The 26,570-nt window shown below is 33.3% G+C and overlaps 1 protein-coding gene across 1 annotated transcript in view; it reads right to left on the bottom strand.

The window, feature by feature from the left end:
* The window catches only part of SI (sucrase-isomaltase), a 101,686-nt gene that overhangs the window by 16,056 nt on the left and 59,060 nt on the right, over positions 1-26,570 (bottom strand). Inside the window, exons 28-37 of the mRNA XM_043594978.1 lie at positions 26,123-26,219; positions 25,874-25,986; positions 25,431-25,556; positions 23,778-23,906; positions 22,934-23,044; positions 20,942-21,004; positions 15,799-15,915; positions 10,570-10,657; positions 9,487-9,625; positions 1,132-1,265 (exon numbers count right to left, since the gene is read on the bottom strand). Of these exons, the coding sequence (XP_043450913.1) occupies positions 1,132-1,265; positions 9,487-9,625; positions 10,570-10,657; positions 15,799-15,915; positions 20,942-21,004; positions 22,934-23,044; positions 23,778-23,906; positions 25,431-25,556; positions 25,874-25,986; positions 26,123-26,219 (1,117 nt within the window). The remainder of the gene's footprint in view (positions 1-1,131; positions 1,266-9,486; positions 9,626-10,569; positions 10,658-15,798; positions 15,916-20,941; positions 21,005-22,933; positions 23,045-23,777; positions 23,907-25,430; positions 25,557-25,873; positions 25,987-26,122; positions 26,220-26,570) is intronic.

Genomic DNA, 26,570 nt, shown 5'->3' with positions numbered 1-26,570 from the left:
ATTATGTGTCTTCCTCTCTCTCTGTCCCTTCCCCACTCATGCTCTTTCTCTAAAAAATAAACATAATACATTAAAAAATAAATAAAAAGCAGTAAGGCTAGTAATTTCGTTCAGAAAGGAGGAAAAGTAGAGCTATAAGCTAGAGGTACAGGAGTGATCTGTTTGGTTGCTATGTAGATGATGATTTAGAAAATAATATAACATAATATAATTAATATAATATAATATAATATAATATAATATAATATAATATAATAGGCTATCTATGTAATTATTGAACCATAGGCCTCATTATTTGGAAAAAAACAAACAAATAAGAATTATCCTCATTAAATACAATCCTCTGAGATCACTTCAATAAAATAGGATTCATGTGATATCCCAGCTCTTCTTTTAAAGTAGAACATTGTTGGGGCACCTGGGTGGCGCAGTCGGTTAAGCGTCCGACTTCAGCCAGGTCACGATCTTGCAGTCCGTGAGTTCGAGCCCCGCATCAGGCTCTGGACGCGTTGGAGCCTGGAGCCTGTTTCCGATTCTGTGTCTCCCTCTCTCTCTGCCCCTCCCCCGTTCATGCTCTGTCTCTCTCTGTCCCAAAAATAAATAAACGTTGAAAAAAAAAATAAAGTAGAACATTGTTTCCTTGCATCCTAATATAAACGTAAAGTAATTTTAAGACTAGATCTGAAATGAAAAGTATCAATTTCCCCTTTAAAACGATAATATCTTATTTACCTAACAATTGTCAAAACACTCTTTCAAAATTTGGTTAGAAATGTTTCATTCTTTAGCATCTATGAGTGATTCTTATTCCCTAGAATCTAGAATTTTGACCCATTTCTATTCTTAGCTCCACATGTTATTTTCCCAGCTCCTGCCCTTTTCCTGGGGAGCTGAGACCAAAAGGGATGAAATTACTGTCTCAAAATAAACTATTTGGATATTATTAGTTTCTAGAAAGCATCCCAGCTCCTACTTTCTGGCACACTACATTTTCATGATGCTATTTGCCATAAAATATGATGTGAAAAGCATGTTTCTGAGGACTTATAAGGTATATAAACTATTACCAGAAAAAGTGAATACTTAACAGAAAACACAAAGGAGTAATGATAAAGATGGTGACTCACATACCAATGATTGATTTGTCCAAGTTGTCCCACTGTGCATAGTTGTCTCCAAGCCAGTGTCCTCCCCATTGTCCACCAGTAGGATATGTTGAACGAGAAATAACAATTCCCCTTTTGCCAGTTGCCTTCTGCAATGCACTAATATAGATGGAGAAGTATCTATGAGTTCTTACATGAGGTATTTTTCAGATATTTCTACTTATGAGCATTTCATTAAAAAGATGTGTTTTTTATGGTGTCTTTGTCATCTCTTATTACAACTAGCTTTATAAGTGAGTCTTCTTTCATTATACTATAAAATTCTCATAGACATGAAGGACATTTTTTCTTCCCTTCCAACATTTATCAGACTGACATGCCTAAGTGGCCTTTATTTGTTCAATGAATACAAGTTAAGTCAACTACTGAAGTTATCAAATCAGGTAACTAATTATATCTTAAGTTTTCTGAATGAATTCATTTAATTCTACTTAAATATGTTCTCTTGAATACGCTCTAACTATTGATTGCTCCAACCCTTCTCAATTATAGCTTGTCAACACTTAATCTCCACATTCCTCAACAGAGAATCTTTGCTATAGTATTCCCTGTTTTAGAGGGTAGATTAAAGGGAGTGAAATTTTGGGTGGTGAAAATAAACGTAATTGTTTTATTTCAAGCACAGAATCTATCCAAGCCATATCTCAAGAGAATGAATTTTACAAATTACATTATATTTCTTTTTGTTCTCTCCCCTCCTCAGTCTTGGAACAGTGACTTTAATGATTTACTCTTCACTTTAAAACATATTCTAGTGCTAAAAATAATATAATAATGCATTATTTTACATTATCTGCATCCTTCTCTCTGTGTGTGATACTATAAGAGCATCTAAGGTGGAAAAAAATATTCTACTATTATTTTATTTGAGAGAGAGTGAGCGAGGAAGAGGCAGCAGAAGGAGAGAGCAAGAGAATCTTAAGGAGATTCCACGTTCAGCCTGCAGCCTGATGAGGAACTGGATCCTACAACCCTGGGATCATGACCTGAGCAAAAATCAAGAGTCTGATGCTCAACCAACTGAGTCACCCAGATGCCCCGAAAAATTTTCCACTATTAATTGGAAGTAAAATGTTTATTTTTATATTGTTTGAAATCAACTGCATATAAATAAAACTATTTCAGGAAAAAAATTCTTCAAATACCTAATTAGGCAGACTTTCCAATCATTTTCTTATTACAGCATGGATCACAGTGTTTGTACTGATTGCTTCATATATAAAGTTTCTTTAATGAGACCCTGAAATTCTTGATGTTAAAGATAATGTCTTAATCTTCTTTGTACTTTTTACACCTAATACAGTCTTAGCATATAATAGTAACTCAAGAAGTTTTTGGATTAATGAATTTCTCCAATCAAAGTTACAGAAAACTGAAAGTGTTTTCAATGGACATATGATACATTGAACTATCTGTTAATAATAAACACCATATTGTTATTTGCTAACTTAAAATTTCCTACTTGTATGTATGTCCATCTTTAAAAAGATCAATAAGAAAATCATCTTCAGTGCTTAATATTCTATAATAAATATAAAGGATCAAGTCTATTTAGGTACATTAATATCTTTAACACACATTACATATATTTGCTGACATTTCACAAGAAATGACTGATTACTGGGGCACCTGGGTGGCTCAGTCAGTTAAGCAACTGACTCTTGATTTTGGCTCAGGTCATGATCTCATGGTTCTTGAGTTTAAACCCTGTGTCAGGCTCTGTGCTGACAATGTGGAGGGTTGGGATTCTCCATCTCTCTCTCTCTCTCTCTCTCTCTCTCTCTCTCTGCCCCTCCCCCATGGGCTCTCTCTCTCTCTCAAAATACATAAACTTAAAAAAAATGAATGATTATTGATGTAGAGAATAAAATATCATATGATCAATCTAAAAATATATGTGAAACATATATTCTAATTTTAATTAATTTGAAAACAAAATTGATTTCATTTAACTAATAAAAAAATTATCTAAAGGGATAGAACTGTCCCCAATTTTTAACATTCAAGAAATATATATTCTTAAAGAATTTCTTTTTTTCTGCTGTATGTCTTACTTTTGCAAAAATTATTTACTTAGGCTTTAAATCAATAACTGAACATATGCCTTATTAGATATCTGACTGTGAAAAATTCTGCATTAGGTATTTTTATAATAATTTTCTCCTAAGAAAGAGTTAACTTCTTACATTAGAAGAATCTTCTCTGTAACCCTTCAATGAATTGAGAACAAAACTTTGGGAAATACTTGCTGCCACTACATATATAATTTAAAATCCCATCACTATAAATATTTTCCAGATATTTTTGACATGTTCTAATTTTAAAAATGGCTTAGTCATAATGAATTTAGCTCAATCTTAAGAAACATTTTTCACCTGTAGGACAGTTTGTCCTTTGTTACCGCTTGATTTTGAAAAATGTAGCTAATACAAAGGATTGCAATGTTGTGTTATGGAAGTATTTTTATTGTATGTTTTTAGTCACCTACATGAGCACTTTTTTGAAAAGGATTTAAAAACTTCTAAATATATCTTAAGTTACTGGGAAAAATCTTTCTTAAAAAATGAGTTTTCGCGGTCCGGGAGTTCAAGCCCCGCGTCAGGCTCTGGGCTGATGGCTCGGAGCCTGGAGCCTGTTTCCGATTCTGTGTCTCCCTCTCTCTCTGCCCCTCCCCCATTCATGCTCTGTCTCTCTCTGTCCCAAAAATAAATAAACGTTGAAAAAAAAATTAAAAAAAATGAGTTTTAGTATTTATATTATTACATTATATTACATTACATTATATTGTATAGAATATATAATTAAGCCTTCTTAAAAATGATTTTTAATATATATTATATACAATATATGTATATATCCATACGTATATATCCATACATATATTGTATATACATGTAATATATATGATATATATTACAAAAGTGGATAATGTGAAAGGAAAATATTAAATTGAAACTTTTAAATATATTTTAAATATGTATGTATATATCCATATGTATATATCCATACATATATTGTATATACATGTAATATATATGATATATATTACAAAAGTGGATAATGTGAAAGGAAAATATTAAATTGAAACTTTTAAATATATTTTAAATATGTATGTATATATCCATATGTATATATCCATACATATATTGTATATACATGTAATATATATGATATATATTACAAAAGTGGATAATGTGAAAGGAAAATATTAAATTGAAACTTTTAAATATATTTTAAATCCTCAAAATGAATATATTTATTTTCACCATGGGTACTAAAGATAATAATTTGAAATTATTCAATTGGCTATTGTTTTTAATTACTGATGAAATCAATTGATAACTATACTCCAGATACTTCTGTCTCTGGGTGGCATTAAATTATTTTAGAATATTCACCAGTGTTGCTTAGAGTAAATAAAGTTATTGCAGGAGTATTTTTCTCAATATTTATTTAAACAAATTCATTGAAAACTAAAGATATTTTATTGAATTACTTTATAGAAAGCAAATAATTCAGTATTATATATTTAATATCCATTAGAAATAGTAATGTACCCATTTCTGAAATATTTCCATTGTTTTTGAGGTATAATAAAATTTAAATTTGAAATTTCCGTAATTGAGAAGATAATGTGAAGGGCTAAACCATGGAAATAGCTTTATGGATTCAGATCTCAATTTTTTTTTAAGTTTATTTATTTACTTTGAGAGGGAGAGAGCCTGCATGAATTGGGGAGGGGCAGAGAGAGAGAATTCCAAGCAGGCTCCACACTGTCAGTGAGCCTTGGGGCTTGAACCATGAGATCTGGTATTGTGACCCAAGCTGAAATTAAGAGCTCAGACTACTGAGCCACCCAGGTGTCCCAGATCTCAATTTTTTAAATAAGCATTGACACCAGCTACATAAATGTTCAGCTCAGCCATATTAATCAGAAATTAATGTCTAAGAGGCATATGTCCAGTATCTATTCCAATGACTAATAGCTAATTAACAGAAACTTACAGTTGTAAACAAGAAAATGTCAAAATTATTGGAAGGGCGAGCTATATTGTGTTTGTTTTTATCTACCAAACTTATTTTTTGTTAAAAAAAATTTATAAGAGGCCACTTCCTATAGTACATAATCCTCCCAAAAAAGCACCTTTATTTTTCCAGTTAGATACATTAAACATAGAAAGAAGTAGAATATGATGTTTTAATTTGCCATTTAACCCAGTCTATAGAAATATCTAAAAAAATAACTTGCAATTATTGATTTTTACTCCATTCTAAATTATGATTACAAAAATCTGTGGCATTTATTTAAAAATTGTATCTTTAACACCACCTGAATTTCCAAAAGGAGACAGAAGATTTTGATTTTTCTGTATCCTTTCTAATGAAAAAAAATGTAGTAATCTCTAACATCATTCCAGGTATTTATTGAAGTTTAAAATATGAAATATATAGTCATATAAACATTGAATAATTCTCTCAAATTCGAACACATACTTTGAGGTAGTTTTTAAAGTGTATTTATTGGGGTGCCTGGGTGGCGCAGTCGGTTAAGCATCCGACTTCAGCCAGGTCACGATCTCGCGGTCCGTGAGTTCGAGCCCTGCGTCAGGCTCTGTGCTGACAGCTCGGAGCCTGGAGCCTGCTTCCGATTCTGTGTCTCCCTCTCTCTCTGCCCCTCCCCCGTTCATGCTCTGTCTCTCTCTGTCCCAAAAATAAATAAACGTTGAAAAAAAAATTAAAAACAAAAATAAAGGGTAAAGTGTATTTATTTATACATTTGAAGCATAGACTTTGCTTGTTTCAGTGCAAGATTGAATTTTAAATAATAAGAGAGATCTATTGAAGACTGAAAGTTTTTGTATGGCATTTACATATGAAACTTTTCATTTGCAACTGGTAGCCAAGGTCCTTCCTCTAAAACCGTTTACAATTTCTCAAGCTGATTATTTATCTTCTGTTTCTGAATTCCCTCATTGTATTCTTTCCTTGCTTTGCTTGTTTGTGACATGTTTAGTGAAGAGCACAGTAGCAAGAACTAGTTGAATGTCAAATGTGTACCGTTTTTTGAAAGACACAAAATGAATCAAAAAAGGAAACAATAAAATGCTACAGTCTGGATAACATAAAGAAACACATTATGTTTTTAATCCTTTCACTCTCCTCCAATGGTAAATAAAAAGTCTTTACTATCCATCCTTTGCTTCAGTGTAAATAAAATTTACTTATAGCATCCTTTTACATTTGTCAAGGTCTTTAAAAATTTGACTATATTTAATCTCTAAAATTTCTGAAGGAGAGTTCAATATTTTTTTTCTAATATTACTGCAAAAAATAAATATTAAGAAAGTATCTAAAACATATGAAAAGTCTATGGGTATGTGTAAACTGAGCTATTTAACTCAACATTGAAAATTTATTAATCTGCTTAATTTAAATAACAAATGAAACATTTACTGAAAATTTTATGAACTAACCCTTTAAAGAAATGTATAATGTCTTTATTTTTTTTAATTTTTTTTTAACATTTATTTATTATTGAGAGACAGAGAGACACAGAGCATGAGCAGGGGAGGGGTAGAGAGAGGGGGAGACATAGAATCTGAAGTAGGCTCCAGGCTCTGACCTGTCAGCACAGAGCCCGACGCGGGGCTCGAACTCACAAACTGCGAGATCATGGCCTGAGCCAAAGTCGTTCGGTCACTCAACCGACTGAGCCACCCAGGCGCCCCAAGAAACGTATAATGTCTTTAAATCACAAAATGTTCTTTGGAAGATTGTATTGATCTCTTCCTCATAATGTTTGCTATTTAAGAGTAAAATGTACTTTCAATATCCCTAATTACCTTTGAATATCAACTATTTAAAAATTTACCTGCATGTCTCTAAATTTACTAAGCACCTTCCAGTGTGTTAGGGACCATAAAATGTGTTCCCAAGTTCAATTCACTACTTCAGTGAATAATTTTTTTTTCAATTTCCTTTAAACTACATAGTTTGATCTCAAAATGTGTAAGTTTTGCCAACAGGATTATCAGTGAATTCTCAATATTTTTGTTCTTTTTGATATCTTTACTTTATGATAAAATGAGGTCAGCTGAAGATTAAAAAGTGAGGATAAATGTGCTCCAAAATTATGTTCCAGTAAGGTTAATCTAAAGAAGCATTTGTTCCAATAAAAAAGCATCGTAGGGGCTCCTGGGTGGCTCAGTCAGTTAAGTGTCTGACTTTGGGTCAGGTCATGATTTCACAGCTCATGAGTTCGGGCCCCACATCAGGCTCTGTGCTGACAGCTCAGAGCCTGGAGTCTGCTTGGGACTCTGTGTCTCCCTCTCTCTCTGCCTCTCCTCCACTCACAGTCTGTCTCTCTCTCTGTCTCTCCAAAAATGAATAAAAACATTAAAAAAACTTTTTAAAAAGCATTGTAAAGACCATTTTGTTTACTCTTAAAAATGGCATTTCCTAGTCTTTCAACATGATTTTAGTGTCACTACATTGGAATTTGGTGAACAAATATGTGGTAATTCATTCATGTAATAATATCTTAAATAATTCACTTCTACCAGGTTGAAAAAGTTTGGTGCTACAAATAAGATAAGCATGTTTCACTAAGTGAAGAAATATTACTCATACTCTTTACTCCAAAATGCTTTTCAATGTGTTTTACCAACTACAGCTATATACTAGAGCTGTGTTTTTCAAATCTAGATGCACATTGGTACTACCTGGAAAAATTCTTTAAAATTCAGATCTTAAGGGACACCTGGGTGTCTCAGTCAGTTGAGTGTCTGACTTCAGCTCAGGTCATGGTTTGTGAGTTCGAGCCCCGCATCCGATTCTGTGTTGACAGCTCAGAGCCTGGAGCATGCTTCAGATTCTGTGTCTCCCTCTCTCTCTGCCCCTTCCCTGCTCATGCTCTGTCTATCTCACTCTCAAAAATAAATAAACATTATTATTTTTTTTTTAATTCAGATCTTAGGCTGTAGTACAAACCAATTAAATCAATACATTTATTAAAAAATCTCCAGGTGATATATTGTGTAATTAACAGCCAGTGACCTAGAACTACACTGTGTAGTATGGTGCACATTAGCCACATGGGACTAATTTAAATTTAAATTTATTAAAATTAAATAAAACTTAAAATTCCTTTCCTGAGTCATAGTAGCCATATTGTTCAACAGCCTTATATGGCTAGCATATACCATTTTGGACAACTCAGAATTATAAAACATTTCTATCATTACAAAAAGTCTTATTGGACAGTGCTAATAAAGACTTGATATTCAAAGGATGGTTTGTGTTCCATTATCACCGGCCTCACATAAAAGTTGGTTTAATGTGGACATTAAATAAAGTTCACTTATACATATTCTAATTTGGTAATATTGGACTTAACTGATTTACCCTAACTTTATTTATTTATTTATTTATTTATTTATTTTTAATGTTTATCTTTATTTTTGAGACAGAAAGGGACAGAGCATGAGCGGGGGAGAGACAGAGAGAGAGGGAGACACAGAATCTGAAGCAGGCTCCAGGCTCTGAGCTGTCAGCGCAGAGCCCGACACCAGGCTCGAACTCGTCAACTGTGAGCTCCTGACCCGAGCAGAAGTCGGACGCTCAACCGACTGAGCCACCCAGGTGCCCCATGATTTACCCTATCTTTAAGGCCTTAATTAATGACATCAAACTATACATTATTTACTCATTTATACATTCACAACTATTTATTGCATACCAATTATTTGTTAGGCACTGCCACTATGAGCTAGGAAAGATCAAAATAACATTGTTCAGGATACCTTTTGGAATAGGATGAAAATTTAAAGCAATGATAAATGATACATTTGAAGAGAGAAAGAGAGAGACAGAGAGACAGAGAGAGACACACATAATAATTCTTTTTTTTAAATTTCTTTTAATGTTTATTTTTGAGAGAGAGAGAGAGAGAGAGAGAGAGAGAGAGAGGGAGGCCCCCTGAGCATGAGTGGGGGGGGGGGGGGGCAAAGAGAGAGGAGACACAGAATCGGAAGCAGGCTCCAGGCTCTGAGCTGTCAGCACAGAGCCCAATGATGGGCTCAAACCCACAAATTGGGAGATCATGACCAGAGCCAAAGTCTGATGCCCAACCAAATGAGCCACCCAGGTGCCCTGAGACACATAATAATTCTAAGTGTCATAAAGGACCATGTAAGTTACAGAGGACATTGGGTAAGAAATTGCTACCAGAAAAGGTCAGCAGGGAAGAACTCTGAAAGTAGGGAAGATTAATCTAAAAGATAATAAAGAGTCAAAAAAGATAATTATGAACACTGCTTACTCATAAGTAGGTTTCATTTGTGACCATCCATATAGATTGTGAACATTATAATGCAAAACGGATGATCCATCACTAAGAATCTGTTCAGTTTCCATACACATAGTTCTGAAATGTAATCCATTTGTTCTTTTTGTGATTTCTGGGGAGAACCAATGGGAAAATATTAATATATTATAAATTATCCTATATTTGAATGTCTAAATAATAACTATATATTCTTTTGGCAAAAATATTAACCATTGTTTTAAAATAATATTGTTTTCTAATCATTTGTACACTTTGTCTCTGCTAATTAAAGTGAAAAATAATCTGTAATTATAGCTGCACTTATACCTGTAACTGAAAAAATCTGTGAAAAAATTTACTGTATTCAGCAACACAAATATTATGAATTAACATGAATTAATAAAACCCTGAAAGATAAGCATACTCCTAAATGCCTACAATATTTTATGCACTCAGATGAGACATATTGATTAAATAGATTTTGATAAAAAATCCATTCAGTAACATGAAGCCCTGGGGTTAAGAACCAGGCAATGCAATAACAACATTATTCTTTGATACACTTTTTCTCAGCTAATGATACATTTTTTCAGAGTTTTGCCATCACTTTAAATATCAAAAGTTTACGAAGTTTACTGCCTACATAACAGTATGAGGATGAATACTGAGCAACTGGATCCTTCTCTCCTGGGTCAGGGACAACCAAAGGAGTACTGTTAGTATTGTTTCATTTTTTCCTAATAAAGAAAAATTTAGAAATAAGCGTTTTAAAAGTGTTTTTTTTTTTTAATCTTGAGGAATACTGACAATTTTCAAATCTGGGAAGGTTCTTAAGAAAATCAAAGTAACAATTTCAAACATGCATAAGAATGTGTACATATAAATAAAATATGTTTCTTGATTTTTCTTTTCAAAATAATGTTAAATACTATTGGGAATGGGTTGAGGTGTGATGTGAGTCAATGTGTAGATGGGTAGTGTGAATTGGGAATGTGAATCCAGTTCCCTACATCATAAAGTATATAAACACGATTAATAAATAGCAATAACATCAAAAGTGTAGCAACAAAATTGTACCTGGGACATAAGGTGGATAATTTAACTCTTTATTTCTGCATTGATTAGTAACTGTTCCATGTACAAAACTGGATGGTTCATTCATATCCTAAAAAAAAGAGAGAAAAGTAAACAAAAAATAAAGTAGAGCATATATTCTTAAAGGAACTAATTCAGAAAACCAATAAATTAAAGCAGCATATTTGAGTAACGGCACATTTACCATTCTAAAGCAAAAATATAAGACATCTCAATACTAAAGAGTTAGTTTAGCTCAGTGTTTCTTTTTTACATTTCATGACTCCTTTGTAAAACATAAAATGTCCTACTCTTCTCTGTACATATAATACACATAAAAAAGTGAATTGTTTTCTAGACATAAAATTATAGTAGTGTATATTCTCCCATGTCCTCTCCTCTCCTGCCCCAGTGCCTTATATCAATTGCTTTTGAAAAACAAAACAAAACAAAACAAAACAAAACAATGGTTTGTGGCTTTAAAACCACAGAGTATAGTTTATACACACAGAAAACGTTATTTGTTTGTTTATTTATTCATTTATTTATTTATTTATTTATTTATTTATGTTTCAAGTATAGAATTTAGTGATTCATGACTTACATACGACACCCAGTGCTCATCACAAACAGTGCCCTTCTTATAACCCATCACCTATCACCTATCCCCTAGCCAACCTCCTCTTCAACAACTCTCCATTTGTTCTCATAGTTAAGAGTGTGTTTCATTGTTTTCTTCTCTCTTAATCTTTTCCCCACTATGTTCAATTAGATGGAGTTTTATGTACAGTGATATAGGTGTTTTGCATATTATTTCTGCTCTAGTCTTTATTATTTTTCTTCTGCTGGCCTTAGGCTTCATTTGTTCTTCTTTTTCTAGTTCCTTTAGGTGTAAGGTTAGGCCATTTTTATGATTTTTCTTGCTTCTTGAGGTAGGCATTTATTGCTATATTCTTCCTTCTTATGACCATTTTTGCTGCACCCCAAAGGTTTTGGACTGTCATGTTTTCATCTTCATTTGTTTCCATGTTTTTTTTAAATTTCTTATTTAATTTCCTGGTTGGCCCATTCATTATTTAGTTGGATGTTCTTTATCCTCTATGTACTTGTGGTCTTTCCAAATTTTTTCTTGTGGTTAACTTCAGGTTTCTTAGCGTTGTGGTCTAAAAATATGCATGGTACAATCTCGATCTTTTTGTACTCGTTGAGGCCTGATTTGTAACCTACTATGTGATCTATTCTGGAGAATGTTCCATGGATACTCAAAAAGAATGTGTATTTTGCTGATTTAGGATGAAAAGTTCTGAATGTATCTGTTAAGTTCATCTGGTCCAGTGTGTCATTAAAAGCCATTGTTCCCTTTTAGATTTTCTGCTTAGATGATCTGTCCATTGTTGTTAGTGGGGTATTAAAGTCCCCTACTATTACTGTATTGTTATCAATAAGTTTCCTCATGTTTGTTATTAATTGATTTATATATTAGGATACTTCAAGATGGGGGCATAAATATTTAAAATTGCTAGATTTTCTTGATGAATAGACCACTTTATTATGATATGGTGCCCTTTCTTCATCTCTTGTTACAGTCTTTGTTTTAAAATCTAGTTTGTCTGATATAAGTATGGTTACTCTGGCTTTCTTTTGACATCCATTAGTATGTTAGATGGTTCTCCATCCCTTCACTTTCAATCTTCAGGTGTTTTTAGGTCTAAACTTAATCTCTTGTAGGCAGCAATATAGATAGGTCTTGGTTTTGTATCCATTCTGATACCCTATGTCTTTTCATTGGAATATTTAGTCCACTTATATTCAGAGTGATTATTGATAGACATGAATTTAGTGCCATTGCATTACCTGTAAAGTTGTTGTTTCTGGAGATTTCTCTGTTCCTCTTTAGTATTTGTACTTTTGGTCTTTCTTTCCCATTCAGTATCCTTTAATATTTCTTTAAGGGCTTGTTTAGTGGTCACCAACTCCTTTAGTTTTTGTTTTTTCCTGGGAAACTCTCTCTTTCCTTCTATTCTGAATGATAGCCTTGCTGGATAGAGTATTCTTGGTTGCATGTTTTTTTTTTCATTATGTATAGTAAATATATCATGCCAATCTCTTCTGGCCTGCCTATTTTCTGTGGAGATATCTGCTAACCTTATTTGTCTTCCCTTTAAGTTAGGGACTTCTTTTGTCTTGCTGCTTTTAGTATTTTTTTTCTTATCTCTATATTTTGTAAATTTAACTACAATGTGTCTGAAGTTGGCCAGCTTTTGTTGATTTTGATGGGAATTCTCTGTGCCTCCTCAATTTATAAGTCTTTTTCCTTCCCCAGATCAGTTATACTGTCTCAAATAAATGTGCCCCGTTTCTCTCTCTCCTTCTTCTGAGATTCTTATAATACAAATTTATCATAGGATATGTGATTAATGGAGTCACTGAGTTCCCTAAGTTTACTTTTATGATCCAAGATTTTTCTTTTCCTCTTTTGTTCAGCTTCATTATTTTCCTATAATTCTATCATCTATATCACTTATTCATTCCTCTGCTTCTTTCTTCCTTTTAGTCATTATATGCAGTTGGTTTTGAATCTTGTTTATTGTATTATTCATGTCAGCCCGATTAATGTTAAACTCTGTTATTTCTGTGGGAGGGTACCCCTGATGTCTTCTATGCTCAAGCCCAGCTTATGATTGTTGCTTCAAATTCTGGATCAGGCATATTACTTATATCTGTTTTGCTTAGATACCTGGCTGTGTCTTTTTCTTGTTCTTTCTTTTGGGATGGATCCTTCATCTTGGCGTTTTGCATAAATCTCTGTTTTCTTCTTTGTAGGACAGCCTGTTATATTTCTTGCTCCTGAGAGTAATGGCTTTATGAAGAAGAGGTTATACAATGTCCAGGTCCTGGAACTTCCTGAAGTGTCTCCAGTGTGTTCTGCTAGCCCTCTGCTGCTGTGTTATGGCTGCTGTATCCCTCAGGTCAACCCTCTGCAGAGTTCTTGCCTGCAGTGGGGAGTGTTTGGACCTTGCCCAGAGTATGGTGAGTTTTAATTAGCTGTGCTCTGATATGCTTGTTAGAAGAAACCTTATGCTATTTCCACTAGAACTGAAGATTTGCAGAACTCAATGGCTAAAATACATGATATGTGTGGGGGTTTGTGTTGGTCTTCTTGAGGAGGGACTTGAAGCACTGGTTCTTAGGTGCACTTGCCCTAGGAAAGCAGTATCATTAGAGTGTAGAGGGGGTGGAATTTGGTAAGGGGTACAGCCTGCCACTGTTGGCACTGTGCTGCATACTGAAGTTAATTCATTTTGAGGGGAAAGGTAGAGAAATGGTGCCACCAGCTACTTTGTCCTTGAAGAGGGGAGTTCATGCTTGCTGCTGTCAGGGAAGCCCTCTCAAAAGGGCAAATAATTTCCCCTCATGCATTCCAGGAATATTTCAGGTTGCTTTTTTCACACTGTCTGTGTCTGGTTGATTGCTTGCCTGGAGAAGTGTAGTGCATTTGGGGCTCTATTCCAGCCACACCAGCTGAGTTTTAAAACTTTAGGGATCTGGTGTGGTGTGGACCTGCTCTGGTCTTCAGGGGGAGGGTCTCGCCATGCTGGGGTTAATGCAGGTTTGACCCAGAAGGGCAGTCACACCAGAGTGTAGGATCATGGGATTTAGAACAAAGCATACTAAACAGCTAGCGTCCAGGTCAGTTGTCCTCAGAAGGTGTCTGAATCTATGTTAAGGAGTGGGAGAAAGAAACATTGCCCACCAGTTCTTTTATTCCCAGATAAGTAATGCCATCTTTCTCAAATGTGCTTCATAAAAAAGGGAACAGTCTTTCCCAGTGCATTTTAGGCAATTCTCAGATCACACCATCTTATCTACCTGTCTTCTCTCCAGGAGTAGGGCAAGGCCCTCAGGGATCTATCCCAGCCACACCATGGACCTCAAGAGTTCCAATCGTTGAGCCCCACTTGTTGCAAAAACCAATAAAAATTAGCCCCTCTCATTTTTCTAGTCAATGGTTTAGGGGAAGTGTTTTCCTTGTGCAATTCCCTGTGCACTCCTCTCTCTCTTGCCTTTCTCCATGACCAGGATTCTCTCCTCTCCACCACACCTATAATCCTTTTATCTCCCTAACCACGACTTTGAACTCCTACTTTCCATAATGTGGCCTCTTCTCTACCTCCACTTGTGCAGTTTGCTCTGTCAGTCCTCAGATTGATTTCTTGGGTATTCAGAATGATTTGATATTTATCTAGCTGTGTTCAAGGTATGAGGCAAGTCTAGGATCCTCCTACCGCTCCATATTACCTCCCTGCTCTCTTACTATCAACATTTTAAATTTACATCTAAAATTAGCAGATTGTTTGAAAGATAATTTTTGCCAAATTTGTAAGAGATTATGATTTTTTCTACCAAAGATGGACAGTTGTGTGAGATTTATTACTACACTGAATAAAAATAAAATAAATGTTTATAAACATTTGTGAATAGTTAGAAAGAGTTTATTTGATTCATTGGTGTAAGTAAAAATGTTCAGGAAATAGCATCTATATACATAAAGTAAACTGTTAACACTGTATTTTAACTGTCCTTTATATATGGAAAGGACTTTCTTTTCTATGGAAAAATGAGTGGGCTAATTTTTTTAAGTTTATTTATTTTGAAAGAGAGAGAGAGAGAGAGAGAGAGAGAGAGAGAGAGAGAACACGAGCAATGGATGGGCAGAGAAGGAGAGAGAGAATCCCAAGCAGGCTCCATGCAATTAGCATGGAGCCTGATGTGGGGCTTGAAATTACAAACTAAGATCGTGACCTGAACTGAAACCAAGAGTCAGACATTTAACTAAACAGAGCCACCCAGGTGCTCCAAAGTTTTATTTTTTTTAATGTTTATTTATTTATTTTTGAGAGAGAGGGAGGGAGAGAGAAAGAGACAGAGGGAGAGACAGAGAGCATAGAAGAAAGGCAGAGACAGAAGGGAAGAGAGAATCCCAAGAAGACTCCATGCTGTCAGCACAGAGCATGGCCCAGGGCTCGAACTCACAAACTGTGAGATAATGCCATGAGTCAAAATCAAAAGTCAGACACTTAACCAACTGAGTCACCCAGGCTGAATGGGCTGATTTTTATAAAAAAATGCTTTGCTGACGTTATTGGAATCGAGTAATAATTTTGTTGAATCACTACACAATAAATTAAAACAATAACAACTTAAAATATAAATTGCTCAAAGTTTACTTACAATCCACAAGCCATCAAACTTCATCTGGTTATTGTAGAAATCTATAATTTCCTTTGCCCACCACTCTGCTGTGGAATTCCTGAAAAAATCTGGAAAAGCTACATGAGCTCTGGAAACCTGTAAAAACAAAATTCAGGCCTATATGTAGGAAGTCAAAAGAGAGACCATGAGTGTCTAAGTCCAACATTTATCTGTCTGATTCACAAGTTGTGCACAAATGATAATGAAGGCAACCTGATCCTAACTTTAATTACATTAACATATATTATTTCCCTCTACCACCCCAACAACAAAGAGTAAAAGAGAGAGAGGAGATACATGGAGTGAGAAGGGAATAGCACTGGGGTCCTTATGGGGTCCTTTTTTTGAACTGTCAAAAAAAAAGTTCGCAACATAGAAATATATTTTCAGTGCTTCTTACAGTTTTAGGAAATTTTTTTCTTTGTGTCCTTAGAGACCTATACTGCATATTTACTTTTTTGGAGCATGATAGGTAAGAAAAAAGGCTTTTGTTTAGCCCGTTTATCTGACAAAATTTTGTTTACCCAGATTTCTGTCCTTCTAGGACCAGTAATATATAGCTTCACTACCCCAACTGTTTGTCTTTCTCTCTCACATCTAATCGTTCCGACCTAACCAGAAAAGAGGTGATTTACTCCTTTCCCTACCAAGAACATTCCCTACTTGTCAGCCTACCCATATAAATTCCAAGGTCAAAGCCTGTGCTAGCTGAGGACTGACCTTCTGCAAGTAAACCAATTTCCTGAAAAACATGGCATCACCTGCATGCTTTCCTGCCACACTTTAATAGTATGTAGTAACTGCCAGGATAGTCTTCTCTATGAATAGGGTATGGGGTGGCACTGTGCATAGAGAAAATGCAAAGGGTAGGGAATATAGGGATTTATAAAATGCACATATATATCATAGATATTTTTAGGACTGAAGGGAAATTCATTATATCATTATGATCAATAATTACTTTTACTCATAAGGAAAGAAGGCTCAGTAGGTATAGTCAACAAATATTTTTTATGTTAGGTCCCTAGAGTATAATGAAAAATAAGTAAGAAATTAATGTCATGTTTTGTTTAAGATCTATTTTGCTCTTTCCACAATTTATTCATTTTTCTGTTTGCTTTATTCTTTTAGGTGGCTGCTTTCATTCTTTTTTAATGCAAATCATTAATTACATCCAGAAATTTCTTTTTTTTTTTTTTTTTTTTTTTTTCCTGAAATTTATTGACAAATTGGTTTCCATACAACACCCAGTGCTCATCCCAAAAGGTGCCCTCCTCAATACCCATCACCCACCCTCTCCTCCCTCCCACCCCCCATCAACCCTCAGTTTGTTCTCAGTTTTTAACAGTCTCTTATGCTTTGGCTCTCTCCCATTCTAACCTCTTTTTTTTTTTTTTCCTTCCCCTCCCCCATGGAGAGTGTGATGCTAAGTGAAATAAGCCATACAGAGAAAGACAGATACCATATGGTCTCACTCTTACATCCAGAAATTTCATCGGTTATATGTGATCCAAGATTCTCTGTACTTTTTGTGTTAGATTATGCCAGTGATTATACATAAACCATTGTAAATTGAAGGGATTCCCACCCCCCAAATCTATATATAGAAGCCATGCCTTCCTATCTACTGTTGCTAATATTACCCAAAGTAATACCTGCAATTGAGACTCTGATTTTTTTCCTCAATAATATTGTTTAGTAATTCTTTGGCTCAACTCTAGAAATAATCTGGTAAATTTTAAAGTAAGAATCCTTCTCTAATTTTTCACACATGAACTTTTATGACTTAATGATTATAATTTAGTCTACCTAAAATATTGACTGCTCTTAGTGTCACTGATTTTTTCCTGTTGCCTTGATATGGTTTATTTCATTTATTTCTGCTCTAATTTTTTATTATTTACTTTCTTCTGCTAGTTTTAGGCTTAATTTGTTCTCTTCATAGTTCCTGGAGATATAAAGTTAGGTTATTTATTTGATATCCTTCTTCTTTTATAATGTTGGTGTTTATCATTATAAACATCTCTCTTAGTACTATTTTTGCTGCATCCCATAAGTTTTAGTGTGTTGGATATTCATTTTTGTTTGTCTCAAAATATTTTCTAATTTCTCTTTTGATTTCTTCTTTGGCCCACTCATTATTCAAAAGTGTGTTGTTCAATTTGCACATATTTGTGAATTTTCTAATTTTCCTTTTGATATTGATTTTAGTTTCATTTCACTGTGGCCAAAAAACAAACTTGTTATGATTTCAACAGTTTTAAATTTGTTAAGATTTGTTTTGCAATTTAACATGGGATATATCCTGGCCAACATTCTATGTGTTACTGGATAGAATGTTCTGCTACAGTTGGGTAGAAGGTTCCGTAAGTGTCTGTTAAGTCCATATAGTCTATATATAGTGTTGTTTTTAAGCTCACTGTTTCTTTGTTGATTTTCTGTCTGCTTGTTCTATCCATTATTGAAGAAGTATTAAAGTCTCCTACTATTATTGTATTACTGTGTACTTTTCCCTCAGTTCTGTCAATGTTGGTTTACATAGTCATCTGCTCTGATGTTGGGTGCATATATATTTATAATTTTCATATCTTCTTGATGAATTGAACCTGTTATAACTAATACTGTCTTTTTGGTATCCCGTGACAGTTTTTGACTTAAAGTGTATTTTTTTCTGATATAAGTATAGCCACCCTTGCTCTCTTTTAGTTGCCATTTATATAGAGTATCTTTTTTCATATCCTTTCATATCCCTATGTGTGTCCTTAAATCTAAACTACGTTTTTTGTAGACAGCACATACAAAATTGACAAACTGTTATCTAGACTAAGAAAAAAAAGAGAGAAAAGTCAAATAAGTAAAATCAGATATGGAAGATCAAACATTATAACTGATACTATGGAAACACAGCAACAAACAGGATAACGTAGAAAAAATTAGATAAATTCCTAGAATCCTACAACCTAGTAAAACTGAATCATGATGAAACAGAAATCTGAAAAGACCAATTACCTATAAGGAGATTGAATCAGTAGTAAAAAAAACCTCCTAAAAAAGGAGTACAGGACCAAATGACTACACTAGAGAAGTGGACCAAACATTTCAGGAAGAATTAATGCCAATCCTTCCAAATTTATCCCCAAAAAACTGAAGTGGAGAGAATACTTCCAAATTCATTTTAAAAGGTCCACATAACCTCATAAAAAAGTCAAATATACCACAAGAAAAAGAAAAACTACACAATAATACCCCTCATGAATACAGATGCAAACATCCCCAATAAAATACTAGAGAACTACATGCAGCAGTATATTTTAAAAAGTGATACACCATGAAAAAGTGGAATTTATCCCAGTTATATAAGGATAGTTCAATATATGAAAATCAATTAATGTGGTATACCACATTAACACAAAGAGGATAAAAAAATCACATGAACAAACAATGCAGAAAAAGTTGGCAAAAGTCAACACCCTTTCATGATAAAAACTCTAAAAAAACTAAGAATAGAATAAAATATCTCAACATAATAAAGATCATATATTAAACATACCCAGCTAATATCATGCTCATTCAAAAAGACCTGAGTTTTTCACACAGGTGTCCACACACACACACATACACACACACAGAACTAATAAACAAATAAAGTTGCCAGATGTAAAATCAACATGGAAAAATCAGTTGCATTGTATACACTAACAATGAACTATCAGAAAAGATAATTGGGAAAATAATCCAATTTACAACAGCAATAAAACGAATAAAATACTTAGGAATAAAATTAACTAAGGAGGTGGAACACTTGTGCATTGAAAACTACAACACATTGGTGAAAGATATTGAAGAAGACACAAACAAACAGAAATAAATCCCATGTTCATGGATTGGAAGAATTAATATTGTGAAAATGTCTGTACTACCCAAAGCAATCTATAGATTCAATGCAATCTATATCAAAATACCAATGACATCTTCCATAGAAATAGAAAAAAAATTCTACAATTCATTTGGAAATACAAATACCCTGAATAGCCAAAATAATCTTGATAAAGTAGAACAAAACTGGAGGCATTACATTTCCTGATTTCAAAATATACTCCAAACCCACAGTAATTAAAATAGAATGATACCAGCACAATAGACACACGGGCTAATGGCACAGAATAGAGAGTATAGAAATCAATCCATACATATATAGTAAACTGATCAGTGACAAGAATGCCAAAAGTGTGAAGAAAGGACAGTCTCTTCAACAAATGGTGCTGGGAAAACTGGATATACACATATGCAAAAGAATGAAATTGGATCCTTATCTTATAAAATCAGCACAAAATGGAGTAAAGACTTAAATGTAACACATGAAACTGAGAAACTTCTAGTAGAAAACAAAGGGAAAAAGTTTCATGACACTGGCCATAGCAAAGATATTATGGATATGATGTCAAAAATACAGGCAACAAAAGCAAAAGTAAACACATGAATACATCAAACAAAAAAGTTTTTGCACAGCAAAGGAACAACAAAGTGAAAAGGCAATGTTCAGAATGAGATAAAATATTTAAATGCTATATATCAGATAAAGTATGAATCTCCAAAGTATATAAGAAATCCTATGACTCAATAGGAAAAAAAAAAAAAAGAAAAGAAAAAGGAAAAGAAAAAAAGTAACCCAAACAACTTCTTAAAAAATGGGGAAAGGCTTGAATACACATTTCTCTAAAGAACACATGCAAATGGCCAACAGGTAGATGGAAAGATGCTCAAATTCACTTATCCTCAAGGAAATATAAAAGCTATAATGAGATATCACCTCACACCTGTTAGGATGGCTATTATTCAAAAAAACAAAGACAACAAGTTTGGGAAAGGATATGGAGAAACTGGAATCCTTGCGCACTATTGGTAGGAATCCAAAGTGGTACAGGCACTAAGGAAAACAGTATGGAGATTCCTCAAAAAATTAAAAATAGAACTACCATATGATTTAAATATGGTCTTGTATACAGAATTTAAAAACAATCAATCTTCTTTTTTAAAGAAAATACTCAAATTGAATTATTGGTCAAACTGATCATTAAATCCAAGTGCTTTTACTTATGTACTCAACCATTGTAAAACTTACATTAACAGCTTCATCTTCAGTTAGATTTTCATCTATTGTTACATTGGGCAAATCTGGCCAAACCTACAGAGAAGGAAGAAATGGGAAAATAGTTCAAAATAAATTCAGTATGGTATGACCATGCTGTAAATAGAGTATAATAGAGTTCTGGAGGCATATTGTATACTCAAGTTCCCCAATTCAGTAATACCTTTCATTGTTTTTTTCAGTTTGTGTTTTGGAAATGTATCATTTGCAAACTATTCCTAACTGCTATATTAATTTCCTCTTTAATATGGCAAGTAGGAAAAAGAATACCAACCTTTGTAAAAGGTAGTGGTTTTAAAAACAATGCATATGAAACATAAAAAAAAACATTTAAAAAAGGGGGACACCTGGGTGGCTCAGCAAGTTAAGCATCCGACTTTGGCTCAGGTCAGGATCTCACAGTTCATGGGTTTGAATCCTGCGTCAGATTCTGTGCTGACAGCTCAGAGCCTGGAGCCTGCTTCGGATTCTGTGTCTCCCCCTCACTCTTTGCCCTTCCCCCCTCACACTCTGTCTCTCTCACTCTCTCTCAAAAATAGATAAACATTAAACATTTTTTTAAATAAAAACAATGCATATAACCAAAGGTTCTAGTCAAGAAATAATATAAAGGCATATGCTAAATTTAATTTAATGTATATTAAAACTGTTTCTACAATTATTCCAGTATTACATATAAATATATTTTTATTTAAAAGGAATGGAAGAACTAATGGATAATGCCATGTTGAGGCAAGTATCTTCTTAGTTTTCACAGTTAGCACTATATCCTCTTCTCTCTCTCCCCTTCCAAACCCTTACCCCCATCCCTGCTTCACCATCTACCAATGTTTTCCTCTACCCCAGCCACAAACACACAAAACAGACTCCAAATTTAATCATGCTGAAAGCTCTTTTTCTCTTTCAGAAAGTTTCATTTTAAAAAAATATAGATAATCCCCAAGGACTAATTACCTACAAGGGATTAGTTACTGATAGTGAGTAGTTCTTTTAAGGAATGGAACAGAAGATAGAAATCTGAGAAAATGTATAGACATATAAACTGAGAAGAAGGTAGGAAGGAAAAAACCCGTTTCTATGGCTAATCTGCTATACTCTATACTTGTATGTTTCTTACAATGTTATGATTTCTCATTAACTTTATCGTAGGATTTTTCTATTTTATCTCATTATTTTGAAATATTTTCAGACTTACAGAAAAGCTGCAAAAATTATACCTAGAGTTTTTCTATATCCTCACTTTGTTTCTCCTAATGTTAACATATTTATAACCTCTGTACAATTATCAAAACCTAGAAATCTACAGGCCATGTTGGAATTTCAGCACTTCTTTCACTAATGTGATATTTTTGGTCCAAGAGAGAAAAGAATTCCATACTGCATTTCATTATGTCCCATATTATGGAATTTTGTTTGTATTTTTCTTTTTCATTTTAGTTATGATGAATGGATTTTTGTTTACTCTTTTATATATAAGTCAAATCAGGATTTTTCTATAATATATTAATATACCTAGGTCTGAATATTATTGCTTAAGTGAAACACAGTAAATTATATTCCTTAGTCATGTCAGGAATATAAGTATAGCTTTTAAAAACATTGCCTCTTTTATTAATGAAAGAAGTACAAACATTTAAATGACTTGCAGTGTAGAATAATGAACAACCATCTTCTTAATAATTTTATAATAAAACACAAGACATTCTAAGAAATGCAATAAAAGACAATATAAAGATGAAACAAATAGTATTTAGATATATGAGCAATATAAATTCTTTCTGTTTGTAATAATTTGGGTCGAACTTAGAGTACACATTACTTTAATTATTAGCTACTAAATCATTACATTCTGTATTATATATCTCTCCTTCTGAATAAGTCTTTAACAGTTTTTTCTACTCAATAGAAATTTTCAATGAAATAACAGTTTTATACTTATTTTATTTCAAGATATCAATTCCATACCTTTGCCCAACAAATATCATTGGTGTTAGGCCATTTGACAAAAACATCTTTCTCCTGTCCTCTGTCAAATGCAGGGTAAGGCTTTGTTTCATTTCCCGAAATGGCTGGATCCTAATATTAAAATGAAATACAAACCAGGTAACTCTGGAATAAAAGTACAGCCACTTGGGTCACTGTTATGAGACATAATTTTCCATGATTACGTTATCATTTACTGTGCTCTCACATAGACTGACTGACAGACTGACAGTATAAACTGCAGTGTTCCAGCTAGACTGTCCTCTAAATTCCTTAGAAGGAAACTTTAAGGACTTTTGAAAATGTATTGGCTATGATTTCAAGAAATATTACTAGCATTTTTTGTTTTGTTTTTATTCCTCCCAGTGGGTTTACTGGCTGCCTAGCTTGCTTCCTGTAAGATATTGATAAAATATTCTCCCCACTGAATCACTAACTTGAAGCCAAATTTTTAAACATGACAAGCATAAGAAGCAATCCCAGAGAATGATTTTAGAATTGTATAGAAATAGAAAATCCATCACAACTTTGTGATAGCTTCTATAAATTGAGGCCAGTTTGTAGCTTCAATGATTATTAGAAGACAGCTTGCCTTTGACTTCCAGATTCAGTCTTAGATCTCTAAGGATATACCAAAATGTGAAGATAGCCTGGTAGCAGCCCATGTAAATAAAAGTGTTAAAGAAAGAAAATATTAGATGCGGGAGTAGAGTTTAAAGTAATTGTCTTTCTATTTTGAAACACTCCCCACAACATCATTCTAGAAGAGAAATCTTAATAATATCAAGATAATAAGACCCAGATAATATATAAAAAATAAACTAACCAGGATAATAATGTATCTCATTCCCTCCTGTCTTATTTTGTCAACAAACTCGGGAAGATCACGGAAGTTTTCATCAATTGTAAAGTCTAGTTGTCTTTCCATGTAATCAATGTCTGTGTATTGAACATCCTAAAACATATGAAGATAGTGGTAGTGCAGTAAGAATCACAGGAATCAATGCATCACTTTCTATCATAGTTATAAAACTAATACCAATATGAAAGTTTAAATGCCTTTTCATGTAATACTAAAGAGAATTAATCAAGTTAACACAAATAAAACTACTGTATTAAAGGTGCAAAATATTCCATGAATAAGTTCATATAAATGTTCTGTTTTGTTAGCAATTCATTTAACAACTTTGATTTCTAAAGAGTCTTTCACCTGAAAGACATACCCTTAGTTATGTAATTTTCAAAGAAAATAGAAAGACACAAGAGTAAAAGATTTATGAGGCTATGAAATTATGTTAAGTGGCAATGGAATTTTGTGCATTATATACAGAAAAAAGCATTGTTCCCTTTCTGGAAGCATAAAGCAAATAGGGGATAATTTCAAATAATTTTCATATTGCCAAAGGAGAAGAAATAATTATTTATGAAATCCGTCAATTATAGGATTCTTTTATTATCTATCAAAATCATTTTTAGAATTATAGCCCAAGCATAAATAAACAAAACACTGCTTACAAATACATATGTACAAACATGTTTAAACTAATAAATGCTTGGATTCTATCATGATATCTTCACTTTAGACCTAAAATAACAAATTTGTCAATTATTTTCTGTTACTAGTCATTAATTCAATTTCTTCTTCTAGGTGTTATAAAAAGTATGGCTGATATAGTACACAAAATAATGGAAAACCTCCCTTTTTATAAAAAAAATTTCCATGTGCATATTTTTATATAAACTACCTATACATTAAATTTCCTCATAATAATGTATTCAGGAGCCATATACTTGATTCTACTGCATGTACCAATGTCTTATAATGAGACTTTTTTCATTTTTCTTAGATTAAGTTCTTATATACCAAGTATTCTAGATGTCACTGTTGAAGTGCTCCCAGAAGGACCCCCTAGGATTCCTTAATCTTGCTAAAAAATAAGATCACAGGGACTATTATTTCTAGATACTCAGTAATATTTAGTTTCCTGAATATTGAGGGAAGAGGATATTTTGCAAGTGTTCAAATTCTAAGTTCCAAAATCACAACTATCACCTATTGCAGGGCAAAAATCACTCAGTTTTATCTCCACTTTCCTCTCTGTAATTTGTCACATCAGTTGATGAAGTAGGTTTCTGTGAACTCTTATTCTCATACAAAGAAAATATGGGGAATACACCTGATTACTTATGGCACCCAAAGTTTATTGGAGAAAACCAAGTGCACAGTCACTTGTTTAGTACAACTCACAATCATGGAACTAGAAACAAGCGGGGGGGGAAGTAATGTTATTATCCCTTTTCCTTCATCAATCTAATAAAAAACATTTTGTAAAAATCTCATGACCAATTCATTAGGTACTATGAAAAACTAAGCATTTATTATTGACAAATGCTTAAAATAATTTTAAAGTATACATATTTATCTGTTTGCTTTTATAGATGACACATTTAACATTATTTTAAAAACTGATATACATACATAAGGGATCTGAGCAGCCACCATATCGTTATATACTTGCTGAACCTCTGAAGTATTTCTGTACCCATAACGACATAATTGAAATCCCAAAGCCCAGTAAGGTGGCATGACTGGTCGGCCAATTACCTTTGGGGAAAAAAACAACAACGTTATTTGTGAACTAAGAGAGTTACGATATATCACAGAGAAAACTTTGTGGTTTTTACAAAATGTACAATCATACTGGGGCGCCTGGGTGGCTCAGTTGGTTAAGCGTCCAACTTCGGCTCAGGTCATGATCTGACAGTTCGTGGGTTCAAACCCTGCACAGAGCTCTGTTCTGACAGCTCAGAGCCTGGAGCTTGCTTCAGATTTGGTGTCTCCCTCTCTCTCTGCCTCTCCCCACTCACACTCTGTCTCTCTCTCAAAAATAAATAAACATTTAAAAAAATGTACAATCATACTTCATGGTATTGTTTTGTTGCAACTTCCGGAGTTGGACCCAAAAACATATAGAAATCCAAGATTCCTCCAATTATGCGGTAAGTTAGAGCAGGAGTTGGCTGAAAAGTAACATCTGAAAATCAAAAATATAATTACACACATATATATATATATGTGTGGAGATATATATATATATATATATATATATATTAATTAGATTATTGGAGAATCACATAAAATGTAAGAAATTCAACAAATGATTGTTTTACCCATTCCATTGCTGTTAAGTAAGAGAACTCCATGAGCATAGCCTTCATCTTCCAGAGCCATGTAATATGGATGAAATCCATAGGAATTAAGTTTATACTAAAATAAGAAAAATAAACATAATATAAAGTGCTTAAATAGCAATAGCATATGAGTTTTGTCAAGGTAATATTTAAATTCATTATAAGATTGAGTCTATAAGAATTTAAAGGTTCCTTTTTGTACACAAAACTATACGTACTAAAATAAATACATCTCCTTTAGAAAATAATTGCTTTATTATTGAAACCTGTACTGCTTCAGAGCATGCAAATGAATATACAAATTTGTAACATGCACAAATACATTAATTGATATAAAAAATTGGTATTGGTGTAGTTGGGTTTCTTTCCACAGATCATATGTCTTAATTTATTTATAAATTGGCACTTCTTTTTCAAAAATAAAATT

This window comes from Prionailurus bengalensis, chromosome C2 (assembly GCF_016509475.1).
Source record: "Prionailurus bengalensis isolate Pbe53 chromosome C2, Fcat_Pben_1.1_paternal_pri, whole genome shotgun sequence".
NCBI lineage: Eukaryota > Metazoa > Chordata > Mammalia > Carnivora > Felidae > Prionailurus > Prionailurus bengalensis.
The sequence above is the reverse complement of the archived record's forward strand: the minus strand, read 5'-3'. Positions and strand labels throughout refer to the sequence as shown.